The sequence below is a fragment of the Biomphalaria glabrata genome, chromosome 1 (assembly GCF_947242115.1).
Source record: "Biomphalaria glabrata chromosome 1, xgBioGlab47.1, whole genome shotgun sequence".
Classification (NCBI taxonomy): Eukaryota; Metazoa; Mollusca; class Gastropoda; family Planorbidae; genus Biomphalaria; species Biomphalaria glabrata.
In genome coordinates this window covers 46475369-46502680 of record NC_074711.1, presented here as the reverse complement: position 1 = coordinate 46502680, position 27312 = coordinate 46475369, and the positions used below count along the sequence as shown (strand labels likewise).

The window sequence follows — 27312 nt, the reverse complement described above, 5'->3', positions numbered from 1 at the left end:
ATATCAGAACATGTAAAAAAGATTTAATATGAGAGTCGCATGATGTTGTGGTATGCGCCCTGGACAGTCGTTCTGTTGTCTCGAGGGTACATAGTTCATACCTTCCCCGCTGCCATCCCACGTCATACTGCGGGAGGTTTGGACTAGGATGTAGAATGTCTTCAACTTTGATGGAACATCTAAAACATTTTATAAACATCCTGAATACTAAGACTAGTTATACATTTTGAGGTGAAACAATCACACACACACACACACACGCACAAACACCCCGAAACTTTATCACTTATCCAATGAAATTTTGTTGGGGGTAGGGGGATTACGAAATAGCTACCAAGAGTTACAACCCTTGCCTTCCTTCCTAAGCTAGCGGAAGACATCGGCACTGAGTGAACAAATCTAGACTGTACAATTATAGATCCACTCATTGTGTCTGTGTCAGTGCTGTTTGAGTGTGTGTCTCCTGTGGGAGACGTTTGGCCAATGACGTAACTGCAAACACAAATATCAATTTGACATTCACCTAGAGACTGTATTTAGTTGAGATCATCTCTATTTAGAGAACAATTAGTTCCACAATTCACATCCTTTGTAACATTGTTAAGAGCTGTAGTTTGGTCTGACATTTCTGGAAGAAACTCTCTGCTGGTCACCTGACGAGATGAGTTTGAATCCCTTTTGTCTGTCAATGTTACTTATAAAATTTTAAGTTGACAGCCCTGATAAAATTGAGGTTAGATTTTGTATTTTATCGAATTATAGTACATAAAGGGGGCTTACTAACAAACAAGTAAACAAAGAAATAATGAAGCAAAGAAACAAAGAAACAGACACAAAAATGAAACAAAGAAACAAAGACACAACCAAACAAAGAAACAGACAAACAATGACCCATGCCTAGGTGTGCAATAAAGAAGACTGTTCTAGGTCTGGTGCGATTGTTTGCTTCAATTGTGTCTCAATGTTCACTAGGTCTGACATGACAGAAATTCATCTACTTCAGGACTACGTACTTGTGACTGTCAAGACTTCAAACATTTTAAGTCCCCTACTTTTCTATTTTGTTTTAGATCACAGTTGTATAATGGTATTGACATCTTTATTTGCTCTGATATTAAGACTAGTATTTGAACTTTGGATTTGAACAATGTTTGTTAAACTTTATAGCATTGTGTTTTGGAATATCGTGTTGGAGAGTAAGTAGAACTTTATGTGGATAATGTTTGTAAAATTTCAAGTAAATACGTCCAGTAATAGATGTGTTCAAAGTCTGAGATGAGTCTTTCAGAAAAAAAAAACACTTTTATTTTATCAAATACCACTTTTAGTTTTCTTATTTTTTTCCTATCAATTTTCAAATTAAAATGTTTCAACAAATTTATTATGTAACCAAAGAAAACTTCACATTTGTATTCGCTGGCATTGTCTTACCATCAAATAAAACATCTAAAGGTCACGACAGAAAGATTCACAAATTGAAAAGATTCACAATTGAAAACTTTGAAATAATAAATTGTATTTTCTTCCATTGACTACAAAGTGAGTCTATAGAATGTTTGACTCCTCATGAATGCAAGGTTGATGTGCACAAGTGATTTTGGCGATACAGAGTTTTCAAAGAAATACACTAGTCTACATTGACATTTTTTTTTATTTCTAATTAATGTGTGACTTAAATAAATAATTGAATCAATCCTTTTTAAGAGCTGAAGTTTGTTTATGGCGACTTGACCTTGGCCAAAATTTGCTAAAAAATTGTGTGGCCTTGTTAAGTTTTGGTGTAGCACCAGACAGAGAAGTCGGTCCGCCAACTGCTTGGTTCGACTCTAAAAAGGAATACACAGGTTGACTTGATTCTGGGTGTATTTTACAGTGCTGGCCTCCTCGTAACACGTCATGGTCCAATGTCTTGTCATTTGGTTTCATACGACATCGAAAGTCTGTCGTCTGCTGTTTGATGTCTGGTGTCTTCTGTTTGATGTCTGGTGTCTTCTGTTTGATGTCTGGTGTCTGTTGTCTCAAGTCTCGTGTCTTCATATTCCGAGTAAATGTATCGCTATGTGATGAGACTAAAGTTTCTATATCACAATCTCTATCACTGGAATCTTTGTGTGAGTCTGTTACAGACATTCTCGTTGTGGATTCCACTGCAGGAATCTTGCTTTCCGGTTTTGACTTTGGTGAATGCCTTGCACGAAATGAGCAATTGTTAGGTTTCCATGGTTTGTGCAGTAAATTAATGGTCAGTAGTGGACCAATGGACAGTCGACTGGATTTTGATAATGGTGGAGTGAAGAATGTTGGGGTGACCACTCTTGCTGTGGAGGGGCTATGGTGGGGCAATGTATTGTTGAGTCTCAAAATTTGATCTCGACAGACAACACAGCGCAGTGGCAAACATCGTTGACAGACGGCCATTTGAATTGTTTTGACGAAACATCGCCTGCAGACAACTTTGTGGCCGCATGGAAACGTCTGCATGATGGCAGGTGCAGAGAAACAGATAACACACTGAGGACACATTGAAAAGTAGATCAAGACAACTGAACAAATGACATTTTAGATATCTACGCTTGTGACAAGTCAAAAACTCGCTGTCAGAGTCACTCAAAATTATCACAGCATTAATTATTATTTTTCATTATTTATTTATTTTATTTTAATTATTTCCCCATCCTACCCCTAAATTATTCACCCGCCACACATTTTCCGCTCCAGGCTAGACTTAGTTGACCACATTGGAGATAGCAAGGCCACGTTTTTCAAGTTATCTTCCCTTGACCGGGGCAAAGATACGCACAGACTTTGATCTTATCGACAGGATGTCTGACAGCCGCAGTGGACACCACCTTGTGTGGAATGCAAGTCACTCCCCCCCACCCTTTCTCCTACGTCTCTCTTTCATCTAGGAGATTACTCGAGTCAAAGTGCCTCTCGACACTCCCATCTTAAGTCTAATTCACCCACGTGTAAGATAATTCTTAGCCTAGGACATTTCCTGTGTCCGCCCACATTTTCCAGGCCTATATAAAGTAGATCCAAATCAAATCAGACCCTCTTGTTTCTCTACCGCTGAGCAATTGAGTCTGGACTACTTCATTTATCCTTACTCCTAGAGGAATACCTGGTGGTAAGCCGAACTTAATCACAAGTTCCATCTTAATTACTCTGTGTATATTTCCATTGGATTTTATCATGTGTAGTTTATTATTTCATTTATATTTAATTAGTGCATTGTGTATTTCTCACTGGCGTAAGTAGAGAACGTAGACATGTCCTGTGTGTGTATTTATGAATTGCATTAATCTATTAATGCTACGTTGCTCAATTGATCGTTGATGCAACCATGTATATATGTGTACATCTTATTTTATTTCCTTTATCTCGGTTGATCGCCTTGATGATTTTACTATCGCACTAATACTGCGCTTAGAAAGGAGATATGAGTTATCTCCCCTGTATTGAATTATCTCCCCTTTACTCATTTTACTCTAGTGAGAGTTGCGCCGCTTGAACGGACACCCTCTCCATTCAAGCGCGCTCCATTGTTCTCGACCCAAGGTCATATGTAAACAAATCGTCTGGGTCGCTGACCACCGCCCATTCCCCCACCCCCTTCTCTTTCTCTATCCACCTGTGTTGTTTATTTGAGATTAGTATTTCCCCTTCTATGTACATTCTTGTATTATTATTTCCCCTTTTATGTACATTTCTATATTGCTACTATCTGCCATCTATTCTCCATCTATTCTCCAAATCCCATTTGTCATCATCTCCCCATTGTGCTCTAAAGCAATTTTACCTCAGTCGAGGGCATCGATAAGATGCATGAGAGACATGTCCTAACTTGTCTTTATTTATCCGCAGCCTCCCTCAGGTGTCTGCCTATCTATGTGCTGAGTGCTATTCAGCACTGCACCAGCCCACTGACTTGCCTATTGCCTATTTACCTGCCTATTTATTTGCTATTTGCTGTTCAGTGTCTACTCGACGCCACTCAACTGACTTGCCTATTTATTTAGTGCTATTCAGCACTGCACTTGTCTACTGAGATCTACTCAACTCTACCACTTGGCGCTATCGGCATTGCCCGCCTATTCGACAGCCCACCTGTCAAGCTATTAGGTGCGACGTCCCTATAGAGTCAGATCTGTGTGAGACGTCATAGCTACGCCAACCCTCCGCAACTCACTGGACAAATCCTGTCAACTACGCTGCCCACGGTAGATCAGCTCTGCCCGCAGTACACTTGTGCCCACGGTAGCCGGCCACCCGCCCTACTGTGCCCACTACAGAGATTAGATTTTGGGGATTGAGACTCCACAAGAACTATATCACCGGCGTCCCTCTATCCGCTAGAGCGCCACCTCCAGCTGCAGAACCTCAAGCCAGGACACAGCCAGCTGCGACATCAACAGGAATACCAGCTAAGTCAGAGGACAAAGTGACATACCCTCTTATTAGGTGCAAGAGTGATGATTAAATCTAGTATTATTTAGAGATAGAAGCAAACCCTCCCCCTTTTTATTCTTATATGTGTATTTATGTAAATAAATATTCTTCATTTTTAACTTTTGTATCTATCTTTCATTGCTTTGTCTCGTTGCGTGTCTGCTCCCGATTCATATGCTGATAGGTTGGTGTGTGATAGCTTTAAAAATAATCATCCCCTAGACATTAAACGCGCCAAACACACGTCACATTTCCCCACCTGTCACATTTTGGCGAGCCCGTCCTGGATTTAACCCATTAGTACAGCAGGCACGAACAGGCAGCAATAACTAAATTCCATAGCAATATTTTTTTCCTTAAAATATTTATAAGTATCATCACTTCGCATTATCAAGAGTGTCACTTCTGTCATATTTTATTTATTACTATTATTGCATTTCATGTGTAATATTTTCTTGCAGGAACTTTGTGATTAGCTTAGGCAGACACCACATTCCTTTTGCACTCTTCCCTATAACTTCTAAGTAATTGCTTTCAGCAGCTCCTTCCTCGTCTCCACCTCTTACTCTATATTCTGCTTTATCCCCCTCATTACCCACCTCTCATCATTATGGCCAGCGGCACACGCTCGAAAGCGGACTCTGACATGAGGCAGAAACTAGCTGAATTGAAGGACTTCGCAGCCACCATATTTGACGATGAGGCAGAACGGAAAGAATATGTGAGAGCACAATTTGAGGCGTTGAGAAGACAGGAAGACGAAAAGGAAGAAAAAAGAAAGGAAGACGAAAAGGAAGAAAGGAGATTAGCAAGGGAGCATGAAAGAAAGGAAGACGAAAAGGAAGAAAGGAGATTAGCAAGGGAGCACGAATTGGCCATGCTATCTATAAAAGAGAAGGAAAAAAAGGAAGCGGAAATAGCTATAGCTAAAGAAAGAGAAAGAAAGGAAGCTGAAATAGCCATTGCTAAAGAAAGAGAAAGAAAGGAGGCTGAAATAGCTATTGCTAAGGAAGTCACAGAGCGAGAAAGAGAGCAACAAATAACGGCGAGAGAAAAGATAGCCGCGGACAAAGAGAACGAGGCCGCCCGCCAGGCTTCATCCGAGTCTCGCCCGGCTAGCCCAGCATCCTTTCAAAGTTCCTTGAACGGTCTACCCCACATGCCAATGGAGCACTTCGACGACAAGACAGAGAACATCGAAGTTTATCTTGTCCGTTTTGAGGAAGTTGCGCGCTTTTACGGTCTGCCAGAGGAGAAATGGTGCTTCCGGCTATCCCAATGCCTCCGAGGCAAAGCCTACGAAGTCTACTCCAAACTCCCTTCCGGCCAGTGAGAAGATTACGCAGCCCTCAAGCAGGCGCTACTGATCCAATTTGAGCTGACCGCCGAGGCCTACCACAAAAAGTTCAGAGGCTCCCGCCTCGAACGCAGAGAGACCTACGGCAACCTCTGCGAAAGGCTGGATAAGTACCTTATCAGGTGGCACGCTCTCAGCCAATTGCCAGAGACTTTTGATGGCCTAGCATGCCTCATACTCTCTGAGCAGCTGTTAGAATGCATGTCCCCGGAGGTCAGAGTTTATGTCAAGGAGAAACAAGCAACTGCACCCGCTGACATAGCTTCCGCCGCTGACCGGTACTTGAACGCCCGTAAGGACTTAAAAGGTAAAGCAACCGCGACAGACCAGCAAACAGACCAACCAACTTCCCCTGCTCAATCCAACCTTCCTCCTAAAACTCCCCAGCACAACCAGGCACCAGGCCGGCAATCAGCCCCTAATAACCACAGTAACCGCCCCAACCACCTGTCTCGCTATAACCAGGCTAACTACTCTCAGCGTGACTCACGTCATGGCGCGCGTGACAGTAGACCCACTCCACAACGGCAGCAGCAGGCCCCACGGACCCTATCTACGGTGACGCCAGTCTCTCAACCCTCCGCGATCGATCTTTCTGACCAACCGGAGGAGGACACATACTTCGTCTCCACGATGGCCGTGGCTCCTCAACCCACTGCCATTGAACTCGGCCAACCAGAACTCCCACCCGTGCCACCTCACCCCACCTCTTCTCCTCCGGGAGTAGAGAACATTCTGGCCAACGGTGTTGAAGTCTTGGGCCTTTACGACTCAGGCTGTTCGTTTGGCGCGGTTATAAATAGAACGCTGATTGACCCGTTGGATCTCACTGGTGGAACAGTGACAAATCCAGTCTATAGACCGTGGCACTCCTCCGCAGGTTCTACCCGTCGCGAGGGTACACGTAGAGTGTAGGTACGTACATGGCACCATTGACGCCGCCGTCATGGACACGCCAGTGTACGACTTCATCCTAGGCTCCAAATATGTCCCTCTTGGAGTAGTCAACAAACCATACTTCTCTCTGCCCGTCGGTAGATCGACGAAGCAGAAACGTGGCCGCAACCAGCCGGTTGGAAGCCCTGGTCGCCACACTGACACGCCTAGTCCCGACTCATCAGCGAAGCTCAAACCACTCTGCCCTGGCATTGACACTGCTAGGAAGTCACGAGTTAAAGTGTGCCCGCGCACTCGTGAGGGTCTACTTGACCCAGGCTACTCAGCCAAAATCATGCAACATTCCTCTGACATTGACAGTGTCAGAATGCCCCGAGGTAAGATTAACCCTTGCTCTCGTGGACTCACTCCTCTTCATGGCTCCTCGGCCACCATTCCGAATCAACCCCCCCCTGGCATTGATAGTGTCAGGAAGTCACGAGGTAAGCCGAACCCTCGCGCTCGTGAAGACTCTTCTCACCCTGGCTCCTCAGCCACCATTCAATATCAACCTTCCCCTGGCATTAACCGGGTCAGGAAGCCACGATGTAAGCCAGATTATCGCACTTGTGGGGACGTTCTCCGGCAGAACTCCACATTCTTTATCAGGCCACTCTTCCCTGACATTGATCGTGTCAGACGATACCGAGGTAAGCTGACTACTTACTCTCGTGAAGAAGCGCCTCACAGCGGCTTCGGAGGTAAGCCCCAACGAGCACACGTGCCTTGGGCACCCCGCCTAAGCCCCAATCACGCTCCCCAATCCGCCCCAGGAAGGAATTATCACTCATCCAATCGCCCAATCTACTCTCCCAAGCAACCCCAACTGTTTCACCCAGGTGACTACATACTCAGGGACGGGAAGTAGACCACGGACAAACTTGGACAGACTCTCCTCCTGGCATGGCTATCCCTTTATTTTCCAGATTTTTTTTTTCTAATGCTGTGATAACAACTGATCTTAAAGTTAGAGTGACATCAGTCTGCTCGCACTTTATGGATCTTCTGTGATAGATCCATCTTAGCGGCGGCGTATGTGACAAGTCAAAAACTCGCTGTCAGAGTCACTCAAAATTATCACAGCATTAATTATTATTTTTCATTATTTATTTATTTTATTTTAATTATTTCCCCATCCTACCCCTAAATTATTCACCCGCCACACATTTTCCGCTCCAGGCTAGACTTAGTTGACCACATTGGAGATAGCAAGGCCACGTTTTTCAAGTTATCTTCCCTTGACCGGGGCAAAGATACGCACAGACTTTGATCTTATCGACAGGATGTCTGACAGCCGCAGTGGACACCACCTTGTGTGGAATGCAAGTCACTCCCCCCACCCTTTCTCCTACGTCTCTCTTTCATCTAGGAGATTACTCGAGTCAAAGTGCCTCTCGACACTCCCATCTTAAGTCTAATTCACCCACGTGTAAGATAATTCTTAGCCTAGGACATTTCCTGTGTCCGCCCACATTTTCCAGGCCTATATAAAGTAGATCCAAATCAAATCAGACCCTCTTGTTTCTCTACCGCTGAGCAATTGAGTCTGGACTACTTCATTTATCCTTACTCCTAGAGGAATACCTGGTGGTAAGCCGAACTTAATCACAAGTTCCATCTTAATTACTCTGTGTATATTTCCATTGGATTTTATCATGTGTAGTTTATTATTTCATTTATATTTAATTAGTGCATTGTGTATTTCTCACTGGCGTAAGTAGAGAACGTAGACATGTCCTATGTGTGTATTTATGAATTGCATTAATCTATTAATGCTACGTTGCTCAATTGATCGTTGATGCAACCATGTATATATGTGTACATCTTATTTTATTTCCTTTATCTCGGTTGATCGCCTTGATGATTTTACTATCGCACTAATACTGCGCTTAGAAAGGAGATATGAGTTATCTCCCCTGTATTGAATTATCTCCCCTTTACTCATTTTACTCTAGTGAGAGTTGCGCCGCTTGAACGGACACCCTCTCCATTCAAGCGCGCTCCATTGTTCTCGACCCAAGGTCATATGTAAACAAATCGTCTGGGTCGCTGACCACCGCCCATTCCCCCACCCCCTTCTCTTTCTCTATCCACCTGTGTTGTTTATTTGAGATTAGTATTTCCCCTTCTATGTACATTCTTGTATTATTATTTCCCCTTTTATGTACATTTCTATATTGCTACTATCTGCCATCTATTCTCCATCTATTCTCCAAATCCCATTTGTCATCATCTCCCCATTGTGCTCTAAAGCAATTTTACCAATTTTACCTCAGTCGAGGGCATCGATAAGATGCATGAGAGACATGTCCTAACTTGTCTTTATTTATCCGCAGCCTCCCTCAGGTGTCTGCCTATCTATGTGCTGAGTGCTATTCAGCACTGCACCAGCCCACTGACTTGCCTATTGCCTATTTACCTGCCTATTTATTTGCTATTTGCTGTTCAGTGTCTACTCGACGCCACTCAACTGACCTGCCTATTTATTTAGTGCTATTCAGCACTGCACTTGTCTACTGAGATCTACTCAACTCTACCACTTGGCGCTATCGGCATTGCCCGCCTATTCGACAGCCCACCTGTCAAGCTATTAGGTGCGACGTCCCTATAGAGTCAGATCTGTGTGAGACGTCATAGCTACGCCAACCCTCTGCAACTCACTGGACATATCCTGTCAACTACGCTGCCCACAGTAGATCAGCTCTGCCCGCAGTAGAGCGCCACCTCCAGCTGCAGAACCTCAAGCCAGGACACAGCCAGCAGCGACATCAACAGGAATACCAGCTAAGTCAGAGGACAAAGTGACATACCCTCTTATTAGGTGCAAGAGTGATGATTAAATCTAGTATTATTTAGAGATAGAAGCAAACCCTCCCCCTTTTTATTCTTATATGTGTATTTATGTAAATAAATATTCTTCATTTTTAACTTTTGTATCTATCTTTCATTGCTTTGTCTCGTTGCGTGTCTGCTCCCGATTCATATGTTGAAGTAACGTCTGTATTATATAAGATAAGATAGGTTGGTGTGTGATAGCTTTAAAAATAATCATCCCCTAGACATTAAACGCGCCAAACACACGTCACATTTCCCCACCTGTCACAACGCTATCTTGTAAAACAGCCAATGAAAATTATTGCAGGCAAGTCGTGGTTTATGACATTTATATTACTTCCTAACCTCCCCCTCCCCCAATATTGGCCTCGTTCAGAGATTGAAGAGCTCCTTAAGAAAGATTTAAATAATTTTATTCTTTAAAGACACGTCGTTATTTTACACAAACACGACACCAAGTGCTTAGATATGTCACCAAGTGCTAAGACATATTACCAAGTGCTAGGATATGTCAACAAGTACAAAGACATGTCACTAAGTACAAAGACATGTCACCGATTACAAAGATATGTAAACAAGTACTAAGACATATCACCAAGTACAAAGACATATCACCGAGTACAAAGACATGTCACCAAGTACTAAGACATATCACAAATTACAAAGACATATCACCGAGTACAAAGACATGTCACCAATTACAAAGACATATCACCAATTACAAAGACATATCACCAATTACAAAGACATGTCACCGAGTACAAAGACATATCACCAAGTATAAAGACATGCCACTGAGTACAAAGACATATCACCGAGTACAAAGACATGTCACCAAGTACAAAGACATACCAACAAGTACAAAGACATATCACCAAGTACAAAGACATGTCACCAATTACAAAGACATGTCACAGAGTACAAAGACATGTCACCAATTACAAAGACATGTCACCGAGTACAAAGACATGTCACCGAGTACAAAGACATACCAACAAGTACAAAGACATGTCACCAATTACAAAGACATTTCACAGAGTACAAAGACATGTCACCAATTACAAAGACATGTCACCGAGTACAAAGACATGTCACCGAGTACAAAGACATGTCACCGAGTACAAAGACATATCACCAAGTACAAAGACATGTCACAGAGTACAAAGACATGTCACCGAGTACAAAGACATATCACCAAGTACAAAGACATACCAACAAGTACAAAGACATACCACCAAGTACAAAGACATATCACCAAGTACAAAGACATATCACCACGTGCTAAGACATGTCACCAAGTACAGACATATCACCAATTAAACTTTTGGTGGACGTTTATTCAATGTAACCAGTATATGAGACTGGAGAAGCACTCTAGTGCAGGGTTCATTATTTATTCGAACAAAACTTCATGTCTGGTACCTTGGACTTCACAAGTGATTACTAGCTGTTTCGTCATTTAAGTTTGATTTGAACATTAACCATACCTCTTCGTCTAGTGGAACTCTCCTGCTTGCTGAGTCTGAAGACATGCTGGATAACATTGCATCCTGAGAAGAATAGAGATCGAATATATAGGTTCTGCTCTGTACAAAGTTTGGAAAAATGTAGCCTAGAGATTCACTTGCTTTCAATTTGAATTGTACCAAAACAAAAGATAGACATTGAGAAGCATGAAATGTTGTTTTTATAACAGTAGACATTGAGAAGCATCAAAGTTTCTTTTATAACAGTAGACATTGAGAAGCATGAAAGTTTCTTTTATAACAGTAGACATTGAGAAGCATGAAAGTTTCTTTTATAACAGTAGACATTGAGAAGCATCAAAATTTGGTTTTGAAATGAAATTTTCGCTTTAAAAATTATAAACCCTAGCACAAGAAGGTTTACGTTTTTTTTTTCTAGTTCTTTGATTGAGAATAGATATAATAAACACTACGTTAATGGAAGAAATAGAAAGATACTTACCAAGATACTTACAAAGATACTTACAAAGATACTTACAAAGATACAAAGATACTTACTATTTTAAAGTGAAGATTGTCCAGTTCAATCTCAGCTTTTTTCCGTTTGTCAGTTTCACGTTGAAGTCCAAACAAGTCCTTCAGTTTAGGGCTGGCTGCGTGCTTCCTGGAGTTAGAACCGGGTTCTAGAGTAGCATTCATTGTTTAGCTGCTACGGGATAAAAATACATTAGGCTACTAGCTAAATTTTCATATTTTTATGTTTTATTTATTTATTCTTAGTCTGATGTATGTCCACAATGAATCTACAAGAACAAAGGAAAGTCTAAAACAGTTCTGTACATGTATTCTAACCTTATACTCTTAAACAAGCAATTCTTGTATATATATATAAGGGCTTTTTTGTGACGGTACGCAACGGCACGGCTTACCGGCACCTTTTTCAATGTGGGGGATAAATGATTACTTTTCTTGTATTTTAATGTTTATTATTAATATATTAGTAGTTAAAAGTTAGGCAATTCATCACTGAGTACCGGCACCTATTTTTTTTTACAAAACAAGATTACAAAGAGAGTTTGTGTTATCAAACTCAGAGGCGGCCCCCATTGAAGTCACCAATGGACCAGGAATATTTAAGCCATAGTCTTGTTTTAGTTGTTTAAATTAATAAAATTGTAAAAAATCATTTGGCGTTTTTTTTTTCACATAAAAGCAAACAGGACAACACTTCGTCTTTGATAAGACTCTTCTAACTCTTCTGGAATAAGTAGAGTAGAGATCGAACTGATCACCTAAAAATAGAATGGAAACCTCCCAGACAGTGTCGGTGGCACCTGGTGCGGTAGCTCAGGGTGTCATCCCTTCCCATCAACTTTCTTCAAATATGTTCCAATAAACACTATTGCTAGTTAGTTCTTTTTGTTGAACAAATACAGTGAGCTGATTACCTACTATTATTGATTTTTACTCAAATGTAAAATGAGCGCCAATTCTAATATAAAATCCAACTGTTTATGACATTTATTCAAATGTTATTGCAAATTTTACAATGATATTTAATTAAAATTAGAAACAGACTTAACATCACCTGAACAGATTTCTTTTGTTATAGTTTAACACAGAAGTGGTATTACGTTGTGCTTTGACATTTAAACTTAAGGCATGTTTGGGCATATATCTAGAGATTTTAATATAATTATCTTTTCCGATGTGTCTGCTTTTGCCAAGATATAATTTTTTCAACTTGATTGTCAACCCCAAAATGGTTTCACCCGGTGTGACCGCACCATTTGCACCCCCTAGTGACTCTACTGCTTCCAGATACGTACCTCTCTCTCCAACAATGTTGATTAATATATTGGAGTATACGGGCTATGCGAACAGCATAGTGCACTATTACCCACTAGGAGGCCTACTAATACTGATCATAATCGCTCTATCTACTTTACAGGTCTAGACTATAGCTCTAGAACAGGGGTGGGCAAATTACGAACCGCGGGCCACATGCGGCCCGCCGAAGTGTTTTATGCGGCCCGCCGACGCCTAAAGAGATCAGATGTTCCCACACATTACACATATAAAAATGCAAAAATATTTAAATAAATAATTGTAAATATCTATAGATCTAGAAATAGTTGAAACTTCTGATTCTTATCACTTATCATGAAGAGGCAAAATAAACATTGTCTTTAAACGTCATTCTAAAAAGTAAGCGAAGATTATTTAAAATGGCAATATTTCGAAACACTCAGTCAAAGACAAACACAAGCCAGTATTTATTCAATTCTATCAAAAACTGTGTTGAAAGTGTTGGATCGGCTTGTACAAGATGGCAAGTGTAACAACTAATGGAGCTCGTGCTTTGACTAAGAAAAACAGGCTTTTTAATTAAATAAAGCATTGAATATCAAATATATTGTTGAAATCGATTCCTCAATGATCTTATTATAGGCAAAGGGCCAGCCTTAGGCATAGACAAACTGCTTAGGGTTCCCAATTGGTGAGGGCCTTACACTAGCTACGGTTTTATTATTTAAAGAAGAAATAGCGAAACTTGTCCTCAATGTTATTGTTGAAGTACAATAGGTTTTTAATAAATTGAATATTTTACTGTTGTCACTTTGCCAAGGGCTTCCAATTAACTGCCTGCCATGACTGGCAGTTCCGAGAAGTACTTGACGATTTGGAAACAAAACATTCCGATGTTCGGTTACATCCTCTGGACTAGAAGAATATGGAATCTCAAGGAAGAAATAGTTAGGTTCATTGAAGGACATTGACTGTGTTACTAATATTTCTAACGAAGAGTTGAAGACAGACTTCATGCTTATCATTGGAGACATTGAAGTGTTTTGTTTGCAAATGAAATGTATCTGCATCTTAAATTTTTTCAAACAAAGTTTTTCTACTTCTCGAGCCAGCGGTGAAATCGGGTCTTATCATTTTCCTTAGCTGAAAGGTGAAACTATCTCTAGTGAAATGGTTGAAAGTACAAGACTTATTTTGGATTCCTTTATTGTGGAATTTGAAAATAAATTTTAAGAATTGGAACTAGTTTTTATACCATCAGCTCACCATTTAATGCAGAAGCTGATTTAGCTCCAGATGACATACCTCCAAGCTAATTATGATCTGAAAGAGTAATTCCAGTGAGTTCTTTCACAGAAGTTTCATGACTGCCAGAAGCTGTATTCACATACTTAAGACAACTTTGCTGCGAAGCTTTCACATTATTCGGAACCTGATTCATCTGTGAACACACTTTATTTCATTTGTTTGAAAATTATGAAGTGTTAGAACAGGTCGATGCTCACTGACTGTAATTTGACAGCAGTCGCAAGTACTAAACAACTAGTAAGCTAGTTCTACAGTTACAGAACATTATGCACGGATGTAAACATTTAAATGCTTCACATTAAATACAATTGTACATTTGTGGTGAAATGTTGTGATGTAAAAAGACAATAACAAAATTAAAAAAACTATTCGTAAAATTAGTTCAAGAAATTTAAAAACTTTTAAAACAAAAGAAATGCATATTCTGAGGTAGGCCTATCTACAGTGCATTATCCTGCTATTTAAAAATTTTAGTTCAAAAACCTAAACTTAATTAGGACTTAGATTCTCTGCGCCGTTTGGCACATTGGGCAGCAAGATGTCACAAAAATCTGTCATTGGCAATGTCGGAAGTCTCTTCTCACCTGGTGTCTACTGCTCTGAGGTCCTCCTTGAAAGTGTGGCGCCATGTTATGGGCCTACTAGGATTTCCCTGTTTCCGCTTTCCTCGTAACGGCCTCGGTGTCATGCAACTCTTTGTATGCGTAATTCATTTTGTCGGAGAACATGTCCCGCAAACCTCGTGCGACGCTCTGTCACAACCTCACTTAGTGTTCGACTCCCAGTTCGGCATAGGTTGATTGAGACTCTATCTCTATAACTGACTCCTAAAATCCGTCTAAACCATCTTTGTTGAGCCACATTTAGTCTTTTTTCAATTTCGGCAGATGACTTCCATGCTATTCCATGCTATTATAAATGGAGCCCAGCGACTGGTAGAAATGTGTAACCTCTCTTGGCTACGCTCTTGGAATTTTGGTGATTGTTGTTTGTTTTAGATTTTATATCGACCATGGAAGTTTTATCGTCAAAACCATCTGTTGGGGGGGGGGGGGGGGGGGGAGGTTAAACCCCATAGCTACGCTCATAGAATTTGGTGACTGTAGTTTGCTTTAGAATAATATTGAAGAGGGGGTTTTCAACCTCAAAACTATCTGTAGGGGGATTTTAAACTCAAAACAATCTGGAGGGGTTTTAAACTTAAAGCTCTTTAGAGGAGTGGGTTTAAACTCAAAATCTCCTTGGCTAAGCTCATAAAATTTTGAGTGTGTTATTTGGTTTTTTTATTTTGAAGTTTTGATTTTTATCTTCAAACCCCGCTGGAGGGGGGAGGTGTAAACTCAAAACCCCTATTCACTACACTCATAGCATCTGGTGACTGGTGTATGCTTTAGTCTTATAGTGAAGAGGGGGTTTTATCGCTAAAAAAAATCGGGGGGGGGGGGGGTGTAAAATCAAAACCCCACATGGCTATGCTCTTGGAATTTGGGGATTTTCGTTTTCATTTTTTTTAAATAAGTGGGGGTTTAATCGCATTTCCCCCCTCCCCCACGGAAAGGGATTTTGATCTTAACAACCCCCCAAGAACCCCCCCTCCGGCTACGCCCATGGTATATATATATATATGTGTGTGTGTGTGTGAGTGTGTATATATGTAAATTTTATTTCGAAAACGGCTCTAACGATTTTCTTTAAAATTTAAAGGTATATGTATAAATATATATTAAAAACTGACATGAAAGACAGCACCTGGTTGCAGGCGGCATCAAAACGAGACAGCTGGAGATCGCTTACAAAGGCCGCGAGATACACATTTGAGACCAAAAGAAAAATTTCTGCCTAGGACAGACGTAGACGGCGAAAAGAAAATCTAAATTGACCACCGCGGAAGACGTTTATGTCTGCGCTGGATGTGGCTAAATATGTAGGTTACAGTTGGGACTACGTATCCACGTGAAATGTTGCTCTCTTGACTCTTTGGACTCAAAGACAAGCCAAATTATTATACAAGCTTACTCGTGATTATGGATGAAGCTTTGAATACACAAGTAAGTCAAAGAGATTGATTTAGTACACTTTTATACTGACAATGTTTGACATTTATTTTAATAATGATCTTTTGCATCCTTCTCCCCCCCCCCTTTCCCAAGCTATTTTAATTGAAGTTCGTCTGTTAACTTTTTTTTTCATTATTCCAGTGAAAATACCTGCAGCTTTAATCACACTTAAAACATATTCCACTTATCTAGGACCTACATGAACCAGAAAATATATTTCAATACGATAATTACTTCAATAGACAACTGACTTAGATTTAATCCAGATGTAGGCCTACACCTAAATTATGCAGTGTAATTATACCTTTTTTATACTAGATTATTATAATATAAATCCAAACTTTAAATATATATATATAATGCTATAACTTCTAAATGTCCAAATTGAATTGGATGAACCCTTTCTTTAGAGCATTAATTTCAAGTCAATTCGGGACAAAGTGATTTGTGACAAAGTCCATGTTTTACCATGTAACCTCAAGATTTAGCCTCATTTGATGCCAGAGTGAATACGGAGCATACCAAAAGTTTGTTGCGTCTAGATTCTATGCACTGGGGTAATCAACGTGTACACGTCACCTTTTGAGAAACATTGCAAAGAATTTCTTCTTATCATTATAGGCTATTGGTTTGAACCAAAAGCTGCAATGGAAAATGATTCGACGTAAACGGGTATACATTTTCACGACATCATTGACAGAGTTCTAATTGAAATACATTCTCATGATGTCATTGACAGACTTCTAATTGAAATACATTGTCATGATGTCATTGACAGAGTTCTAATTGAAATACATTCTCATCATTGACAGAGTTCTAGCGGAAATAGAGCAGACGATAGTACGTTAGGGTGTCGCGCTGTAGACGAAGCTGACTGAGAGAAATCAATCGCGTAACAAAACTGACAAATCAGGAAATAAAAATAAAAAAAGCAATGGACCTCATTCACCAATCGTAAACAAACAACATTTAGTCACGTGATCATATTGATAAAACAACGAAAAAAAACAGTCACGTGACAACCATCATGAATTAAACATGAGATCGTAAATTATATAGAAGATATAGAGCGCCACGTGGCTAAATGTTGTTTGTTTACGGTTGGTGAATGAGGTCCATTGAAACAGTTACTAGCTGCAATAGTATTGCTAAGTTGTAATCAAAAGTTTGTGGTCTCTAGTGGATCCACCAGCTACACGAGTGGGCGCGGAAATAGCAGAGTCAAGCCCTCCACCAACCCATGGGCTAAGGTTGGCAACTACATTCATCTACAGGGCCGCCGCTACCTATTGTGCAATAAGGCCAAATCCTTACTTTAAAGTTTTTTTTTATTTTTTTATTTTTTTTAACAAATAATTTACTTTAATTTTGATAAATTAATTGAATATAATGCATAGTTCTAATTATTATTGCCCTGGAAAACATAAAAAAGCAGCAATGATATTCGTACTTGAAAGTTATTTCGGAATCAATAAAAAAAAATCAGTCGTGCACGCGAGGGATTCCCACAGGTTTTTCCAGAGATGCCACTCATTTCCTGACCTTGAATTTTCGCGAATAGTTTATACTATTTTAATATGTATTGAGTCTTCTTTCAGAAATAGACCAGTTTACACATTTAAAAAAAAAAAGTACGTAGATCTACTACAGATAAATGTAAATATTTTTTTTATTTTGAGCAGCCCTAACCCGTAAGTAGTTATTGAATGTATAGTATTTGTATAGTCTTAAATATTCACACGCTCATTTTGGATGAGTTATTGATCTCAAAATAATGAAGCAGAATATTTCTGGGTCATTAAAGATCTAGAATAATTTAATTCGAGATCCTCACCTCTTCTCCTTAACCCATCCCTTAGTTGGACGGTTGGGGCACCACAACAACATCTGTTAACATTCTTTCTCCCTCTTTGTTTTTGCCTTGGATAGTATATCTTCCAGTGTAGATCGAAATCTACATTTAAATTCGAGATCCTCACCTCTTCTCCTTAACCTATCCCTTAGTTGGACGGTTGGGGCACCACAACAACATCTGTTAACATTCTTTCTCCCTCTTTGTTTTTGCCTTGGATAGTATATCTTCAAGTGTAGATCGAAATCTACATTTAAATATAGATCTAGATCATTTACTTCATTCTAATATTTTCATGTTAAATCTTTTATTCAAATCAATGAAAACTTATTTATTTTATAAATACATTACGTCATATTCAATTCCAATTATTCCAATATTACGGTATGTAAATTAATGTTTGTTTGTTTTTTTATTTAAAAAATGGTGCAGTGTTGAAGTGGACTGTATTAAGTGGGTATGGTGGCTAACGTTTGCTAATTCGTTATATATTAAAGTGATAGATTGAAGTTTTTTAATGTTTGGTGCAAATTTTAAATTAATTTTCATTACAATTGTACCCCCCAGTTTTCAAAAAATGTCAGAACGAAAAGAAAACCACTGCTCAGTATCGACAACAAAAGTTACGAAAAAACGAAGTAGAAAAAAAAATGAAAAGGATCATAAAACAAATTTTATTAATCTTATAAAAATACTGAAAGTGAAAAACCTGCTTCCAATGATTGTGCAAATGTCGTATATCCAGTGCTAAAGTGTCTATTACATCACCATCGCTAGAAAAACCAGACAGTGAACGTTATATACCTCCAGAAGAACAACAAGTTTTTATGGCAGAGGATCAAACATTAATATCACAGACTAATTCATCTAAATATAAACCTTTGGACAGTCAAGGCAATCTAGGATTCACCTTAATGTCACATGATCCAAGGAAGTGTCCTGAAAAATGTAATGCTTATGATGTTCAATTTTTAATTCAAAATTATCCCAAACAAATATACAACATACCTTTTCCACGCAATGAAAATGGTAGAAAATTTTCTCCATTTTATCATCATCGCCATTTACCGAACGGTGAAAAAGTACACCGCCAATGGCTTTTGTATTCAGAGTCATTTTATTTTGTGCAACGTTGCCCGCGTCGGTTATTTGAGGAAATAAAATAAATAAAGAAAACATTGCGGGTACAAAAGGAGTAAATGAGTGTGGCCATATTTCATTCATTTTGAAAAGACACAAATACAAGGCAGGTCATATCAAAAACGTTAAAAAAATGTCAGAACTATTACTTGCTCTTGAAAATAAAACAACAATAGATGCAACTCAGCAAAGATTGTATGATGTTGAAAAGCAGCATTGGAAATCCTAAGGCGTTTTTTGTACCATGTTGAGCTCCCAGTCGTAACTTAATGATGCCGCAAAAAAAAATAATATTTTTCTATGTCATACTTGATACAACGATAAATGCTTTAAATAACAGATTTGAGATGTTGAAAGATCATACAGTCATTTGTTCAAATTGTATATAAAATAACATTAAAAATATGAGCAACGATGATTTACAAAAACATTGTTCTAATCTGTAGTTGAAACTAACTGATCCTTCGATAAACCCTACTGATAGAAATGGAAAGGAGCTGTATGAAGAACTAAGAGCAATTGAAATTTATTTAAACTCCGAAAGGGAACCTGTTGAAGTACTTGAATATATTTGTAAAAATAATTTATCCTCAACCTGCTCAAATTTAGTAACTGTCCTGCGAATTTTTCTTACTCTCCCTGTGTCAGTGGCTAGTGGCGAAAAGTCATTTTCAAAATTAAAACTGATAAAAAATTACCTAAGATCAACAATCTCACAAGAAAATCTATCGGCGCTAGCGATGGTCTCAATAGAAGCCAGGTAAGTGAATCACTCTATTTAGAATCACTCATTCAAATTTTGCTTCACAGAAAGCAAGGAAGAAATTTTAAATTTTTTGATTTAAATTAAATGAATTAAATAATGTATTTTTTTAAAATATGTTCATTGTTTTATTTGACAAGAACTTCTAGTGAAAATGTGCTGATTTATTTTTTAATGTGAAATACTTACTTCGAGAACCTAGATTTGGATTAAGCAACAAGTGTTCAACTGTTAACACTTGCACCTTTACATCATGCATCTACATACATATAATAAGAAACTCCAAAGTAAGAATTTTTTTTTCTAGAAAAAAATAAGGGGCGGCATTTTGTATTTCGTAAGCAGGAGGCCACAAACCTGGCGGCGGCCCTGCATGTAATTCAAGTTTTATAAATCCTAAACCCTTATAATAAACCAATGAATTCTAAAGGACTGCAAGGATTTCTTTGGCTTGATTAGAATCAAAAGAACGTAATTCTATCAAGTTTATCGGAATGGTTTTCTTTTTTTTTTTTAAATTGTTTTAATGTTTATAGTTTGATTAATTTTTTTTTTTTTAATTTGTGAAAAAATTTTAGAAATTAGTTGAACCATTTCTTTTTCTAAAGTTTAAGCTTAGTTTTAGTTTCATTTTCATAATTCTTAAAATGTAGTTTAATTCCCATCAATATTTATTGATATATAATAGAAAAATGCTATGTCCTTCCTTTTGCTATACTAACAATCTTTGTGGTTTCTAAGCACATACCAAGTGTATGGTACGCTCTTCTTTGAAAAGTTGGAAAGATAAAATAGGTTCACATGTTGAATCTAAAAACAACGAAAGGTCAAAGGTTACACTTGCTACTACTTTCTGTAAGCTACAGAAAAGGAGAAAATCGGATTTTTAATTTCTGTTGGTTTCTAAAATCTAAACGTGAAAGACACCGTCACACACCATCATAAGAACAATTCTCAGTGGACACTATTTGAGAATAGCGATAGATTTTCATGACCTAGATCATGGCTCGAATGTGTCATTGCCAGGGAATATTATTAAATTATTCATAAAAATAATTTCAATGTCATGTTTACCAAAGTCAATTAGTTTGACAAATGTGCATTTTACTGACTGATTCAACCAGAAGTAAAACCTACAAAATATAATCATATCCTATCAACATGATCATATCCTATCAACATAATCCTATCCTATCAATAATTTCAAAGTCAAACAGAAAGAAAAATTGAAAGAAAACTAGACAACGGAAGATGTTTGTGTAACACATAAACTCATAGGCGTCCACTGTGGGTTAGTGATATCCATTTACTACGTTTCAAACCAATTCAAATCAAAACAGTTGTGGATCGTTTCGATCCTTGCAATAGAAAATGCCTTTTAAATGCTCTTTTCAAACGACGTGCAGTATGGCTTGTAGTGTTCTACAAAGCAAATGTGTGCATTCGTTAGCATTATTTTAACATAGGGTTATTTGAATGTCTAAGTATGGCCAGCCTCATGAACCCATATTCAAATAGTGTTTTTATTATTATTAGGTAACTTGTGTGGAGACATGCTGGAATGCATTTTCAATATTATTATTATAAAATAGAATAATTTTACAGTTGTTCAAAAATGGTGTTTATGTTACTATGCATTTAAATAAAAATTCATATTTTATTTTTAAAGCATTTTTAAAGAACAGCATACTAACCATAGACCTAGCCCTTGTATCCGGTATAAGTTAAGGTAAAGCTGACAGAAAAACCGAATCTAAAACTTTGGTTTTAAGGTAAACGCAAACTTTAAAAAAAATACTTTACAAATGTGTATCCTTAATTTTCAAAACAATCCAATCCACTTTCAGCAGATTAAAATAGCTGTGTTTCAAAGTCCAGATCTCTCTATTGTGTGATCACGGCCGAGTCCAGATCTCTCTATTGTGTGATCACGGCCGAGTCCAGATCTCTCTATTGTGTGATCACGGCCGAGTCCAGATCTCTCTATTGTGTGATCACGGCCGAGTCCAGATCTCTCTATTGTGTGATCACGGCCGAGTCCAGATCTCTCTATTGTGTGATCACGGCCGAGTCCAGATCTCTCTATTGTGTGATCACGGCCGAGTCCAGATCTCTCTATTGTGTTATCACGGCGGAGTCCAGATCTCTCTATTGTGTGATCACAGCCGAGTCCAGATCTCTCTATTGTGTGATCACAGCCGAGTCCAGATCTCTCTATTGTGTGATCACGGCCGAGTCCAGATCTCTCTATTGTGTGATCACGGCCGAGTCCAGATCTCTCTATTGTGTGATCACTGCCGATTCCAGATCTCTCTATTGGGTGATTGATTATAGCCGAGTCAAGATATATATATTGTGTGATCACAGCCGAGTCCAGATCTCTCTATTGTGTGATCACGGCCGAGTCAAGATATATATATTGTGTGATCACAGCCGAGACCAGATCTCTCTATTGTGTGATCACAGCCGAGTCCAGATCTCTCTATTGTGTGATCACAGCCGAGTCCAGATCTCTCTATTGTGTGATCACGACCGAGTCCAGATCTCTCTATTGTGTGATCACGGCCGAGTCCAGATCTCTCTATTGTGTGATCACGACCGAGTCCAGATCTCTCTATTGTGTGATCGAGGCCGAGTCCAGATCTCTCTATTGTGTGATCACGGCCGAGTCCAGATCTCTCTATTGTGTGATCACGGCCGAGTCCAGATCTCTCTATTGTGTCATCACGGCCGAGTCCAGATCTCTCTATTGTGTGATCACGGCCGAGTCCAGATCTCTCTATTGGTTGATCACGGCCGAGTCCAGATCTCTCTATTGTGTGATCACGGCCAAGTCCAGATTTCTCTATTGGGTGATTGATTATAGCCGAGTCAAGATATATATATTGTGTGATCACAGCCGAGTCCAGATCTCTCTATTGTGTGATCACGGCCGAGTCCAGATCTCTCTATTGTGTGATCACGGCCGAGTCCAGATCTCTCTATTGTGTGATCACATCCGAGTCCAGATCTCTCTATTGTGTGATCACGGCCGAGTCCAGATCTCTCTATTGTGTGATTGATTATAGCCGAGTCAAGATATATATATATATATTGTGTGATCATAGGCGAGTCCAGATCTCTCTATTGGGTGATTGATTATAGCCGAGTCAAGATATATATATTGTGTGATCACAGCCGAGTCCAGATCTCTCTATTGTGTGATCACGGCCAAGTCCAGATCTCTCTATTGGGTGATTGATTATAGCCGAGTCAAGATATATATATATATATTGTGTGATCATAGGCGAGTCCAGATCTCTCTATTGGGTGATTGATTATAGCCGAGTCAAAATATATATATTGTGTGATCATAGGCGAGTCCAGATCTCTCTATTGGGTGATTAATTATAGCCGAGTCCAGATCTCTCTATTGTGTGATCATAGGCGAGTCCAGATCTCTCTATTGGGTGATTAATTATAGCCGAGTCCAGATCTCTCTATTGTGTGATCACAGCCGAGTCCAGATCTCTCTATTGTGTGATCACGGCCGAGTCCAGATCTCTCTATTGGGTGATTGATTATAGCCGAGTCAAAATATATATATTGTGTGATCATAGGCGAGTCCAGATCTCTCTATTGGGTGATTAATTATAGCCGAGTCCAGATCTCTCTATTGTGTGATCATAGGCGAGTCCAGATCTCTCTATTGTGTGATCATAGGCGAGTCAAGATCTCTCTATTGTGTGATCACAGCCGAGTCTAGATCTCTCTATTGTGTGATCACGGCCGAGTCCAGATCTCTCTATTGTGTGATCACGACCCGCAGCACATTTTCAATAGTACTTTTATCTTTTGAGATCTAAACGTGACAAACTCACAGACGGACAGCAGAAAATCAATTTCTTCTTTTCCCTACGGTGCAGCTAAAAATACTGAATTTCTATTCTGTTGTTAGAAGATATTTAATTCTTTTGTATAAGGGCATGGTCTAGGAAACTTTCAGCGCCAAAACAAATTGATCACATTAATATTGACCAATCAAAAGTTTGTGATGGACAGATTAAAGGGCTATGTTTACATACCGTAACATCTGTGGTATAGATGTTATGATAAAGTATAAGTTTATTAACTTTTTTTTAAGGTTTTAAATACAGGAATATTTGCGTTTATTAGTTTTCTTTGCAGCATCATTTGATAATGATCAAACTCAAGGCTCTCAAAGTCTGTCAAGTTAAAAAAAAACTTTTTTCTTTCAAATTAAATAGATTTATTTATTTATTCTATTTTTTAAAATTAATTAGATTTAATGAATACATACTTGTCATACTGTATGAACCTTGGTAGCATTTTTTTTCCGATAAAAAGTAAGTATCCAATATTAAAAAGGTGTACAGGTAGATGTATATTTACCTTCTTGCATCCCAGCAAGTACAACCCCGTTTCCAAACTCCAGCTGATCTATTTGCGTAAAAGCTTTAAATGTCGTCTTGCGGCTTCTATTTATAGAGACCTGCTCGTGTTCTCACGCCATCACCCCCGGTCTTAATCCGGTCTGTCTGTCGATGTGTCATCGATCTCACTGCATGGAACTCAAGTTGCCAAACCTCACGTGATAGAAAAGATGTGTGTGTGTGTGTTAGCAGGTAATTAGTGCAGGAGTCAGGTACAAATATCAACAGATGATCATTGCACTGGTACTCTATTGTTTAGAGCAGAGAAAAGTGACAAGTAACTAGTGAACTACTTCCCAGGATGAATCAATGGTTTACTCACTAGGGCGGACTAGTTGCAAACAACAGTTAGTACTGAGACACAGAAAAGCCGCGCAGCATTTATAAGTTATTGAATTGAAGAAGTGTTTCTAGTACAGGAAGGAGTAGAGCTTGGAAGTAGAGAGAGAGAGAGAAAGAGAGAGAGAGAGAGAGAAGTATTGCTAGTAGCTAGTAGCAGTAATAAATAAAATTTATAAAAGTACTGCAAAAACTAATAGTAGTACTGACTTCCAGAAGGTATATACTTAGTAGCAGTATAACACTAATAGTAGAAGAAATAAGAAAAATATCAATATTGATATTAGTAGCACTTGCGGATGCGGGAGGGGGGGGGGCGGTAGAGGCGATCGCCCACCCACTCGCTCGACACGGGGGGTGGGGTGCGAGCGAATAAAAGTAGAGAAATCACACAATTAGTATACGAATTTTTTACTTGTGTTAATAATATATACTAATTATTTATATTTTAACCAATGTTTTGGATCATGTCGCACCCTTTCTAGTATATTGGCAGATTTGATGTGTGTGTGTGTGGGGGGGGGGGGCAATTGCGTCGATCCCGTCCCTCCCCCTGACCCTAACACTTCAAGGGGTGGGGGTGGGCGGTCCAATTTGTGTGTGTGTAGAAGTCATAGTTTGTTTATAGAATTAGTTACATTTCTATTTGATAAAGCTAATTAATGATACTTTAACAAATCTTGTATTATGTCGCCCCCATTTGGTATGTTGGTCGATTCAGTGGGGTGGGGTTGGGGTGATTACATTTACTGTCCTCTCCACCCAACCCCTTTGAGTTGGGGGAGGCGTCCAATTTTTATGTGTGGGGGGAAGGGAGATCCTCCCTACCGCCCACCTGGATCCGCCAGCGATGATAACAAACCAAAGATATTTATCTTTTATTTGGGAAGTTGTTTTTTTAGAGCGAGGGAGTAATAGGGAGACACCATGGGTATACTGTACCAGATGACGCCTACCCTAGCGACGCCACTGAATTTATGTCCTGTGTACCCCATATTAAGCTAAAGTAAGTCTATTTCTCTTTACGTATGTGCCATATGGGTGTTTGACCATGTAGTTTTGTTTTTTGTTTTTTTTTAAGGATTTATGTCCTACGTACCCCTAACCTTAAGTAAGTAATCTACTTGTTAGACAAATTCAAACATACTTATAAAGTGACTTTTGAAGATATGAAGATGTTTTTTCTTAGTGAAACGCCCGGTGACAACGCAACTCGAACATGGCATTGTATTTGGTGTAATCTAGTTGATTGGATGTAGTCCTCAGAGAAATGCATTATTTACAGCAGAGTGAAATGAAAACATTTGATTTGCCTGAACAAAACTCGTCTGTCGCTGTTTGATCCCGTTTCATTCACCTGACGTGATTTATCTCCCTGGAACAGCCCAATGGCTCTGTCTAATGAATGCCACTTAATATGGTGGTGGCTGTGTTCAATGTCTCCAAAGTGTTTCATGCAGTTTCTGAATGACAAAATTAAAATGTTGACATGACAGAGCTGTTCAGAGGTTCTCAGATTTGTGTAACGTTAATAACTCCGCATGGTTTGTTATTTATAGCAAGAATAAGAATATTGCAATAAAAATGATAGCATTTGATATTATGAGCTAATGAGTTTCAGACACATAGACACTCAGAGTAGGCTCAGAGGGTAAAGAGCACATCATCTAACAGACGTTTATTAAACACAGGAGCGCCCCAAGGAGACATCGCCATTCTAGTACATTTTATACACCAAGGATTTTCAATCTATAGTTCTTTTTAGCGGCCCCCGTAAGGGAAAAAGCCGCTATTAGGTTTGTGCAAAATGTCCGTCTGTCACACTCAGATCTCCAAAACTAGAAGAGAAATGAAAAATATTTGTTCACCATGGGATACAGCTTGAAAAGTTTAGGTGCAATAAAAGCACAAAAAAACAGCCGGAACAATATATTATATATACTTAATTTTTTTGAGATATTTCGAAAGGAACATTAAAGGTTAAATCAGATTTTCAATAGCTTTTAGCTTTAAGCAGCTTTTTGTCAAGAATAAAAGCGCAATATTAGTCAATTATGCGATTTCAAACAATCATTTGACATAATTTATTTTTATAAAACAATATCGGAACAACTTTATAGTTAATGAAATATAAGTCAGTATAGAGATTTTCATTTAGCATTTATATGCTATTTACGTTAAAAAATCGGAACAATCATATTATTGATCATGTGTTTTTGCAACGTTTAAGCACGGAAATTAAATGTAATAGAAGTTAGAAGAGCAAACAAACATTCGTTGGCATTGATTTGCTTTTATTCTTTGACAATACGTCACTATAGTTTATTTATCGATATCAAATTGTTCCGTATTTTCTACTTAAAACAAATTTATTATCGTTAATAATATGGACAGAAAGACCGACAGATAAAACGCACAAAAAAGCGTCTTTAATCCTTATCTATATTATTAACCCTTAAAACGCGTGTGGTAGTTTAGCCTCTAAACATAAGAATTGTAATTCCATTTTGTTTGCACTCACTGTAAAGAAGCTCAGCACTTTAAGGGTTAAGTAGAATGTGAGGT

At 38.8% G+C, this 27312-nt stretch overlaps 1 protein-coding gene across 5 annotated transcripts; it reads right to left on the bottom strand.

Moving 5' to 3' along the window:
• Nucleotides 1-1496: 1496 nt before the first annotated feature.
• Nucleotides 1497-26751, bottom strand: LOC106078270 (uncharacterized). 5 transcript variants are annotated; one of them, XM_056039887.1, is made up of 6 exons: nucleotides 25895-26751; nucleotides 24368-24561; nucleotides 18782-18845; nucleotides 11605-11755; nucleotides 11068-11130; nucleotides 1497-2511 (listed from the first exon to the last, which is right to left on the bottom strand). In XM_056039887.1, exons 4-6 carry the CDS (start codon nucleotides 11743-11745, stop codon nucleotides 1690-1692), a joined length of 1026 nt encoding a protein of 341 aa, XP_055895862.1. In that variant the 5' UTR covers nucleotides 11746-11755; nucleotides 18782-18845; nucleotides 24368-24561; nucleotides 25895-26751; the 3' UTR covers nucleotides 1497-1689. The 5 variants fall into 5 exon arrangements, with proteins under 5 accessions (XP_055895862.1, XP_055895869.1, XP_055895845.1 ...); XM_056039894.1 differs by having other exon boundaries at nucleotides 11605-11752; nucleotides 25895-26750; XM_056039870.1 differs by lacking the exon at nucleotides 18782-18845 and having other exon boundaries at nucleotides 25895-26750.
• Between the last annotated feature and the right edge of the window lie 561 nt (nucleotides 26752-27312).

Coding starts and splice junctions, on each gene's coding strand:
- LOC106078270 (XM_056039887.1), bottom strand. CDS start 11,745: ATGAATGCTACTCTAGAACCCGGTTCTAACTCCAGGAAGCACGCAGCC. Junction 11,131..11,604: donor ACAATCTTCACTTTAAAATA/GTAAGTATCTTT, acceptor TATTCTTCTCAG/GATGCAATGTTATCCAGCAT. Junction 2,512..11,067: donor GAGTTCCACTAGACGAAGAG/GTATGGTTAATG, acceptor ATGTGTCCTCAG/TGTGTTATCTGTTTCTCTGC.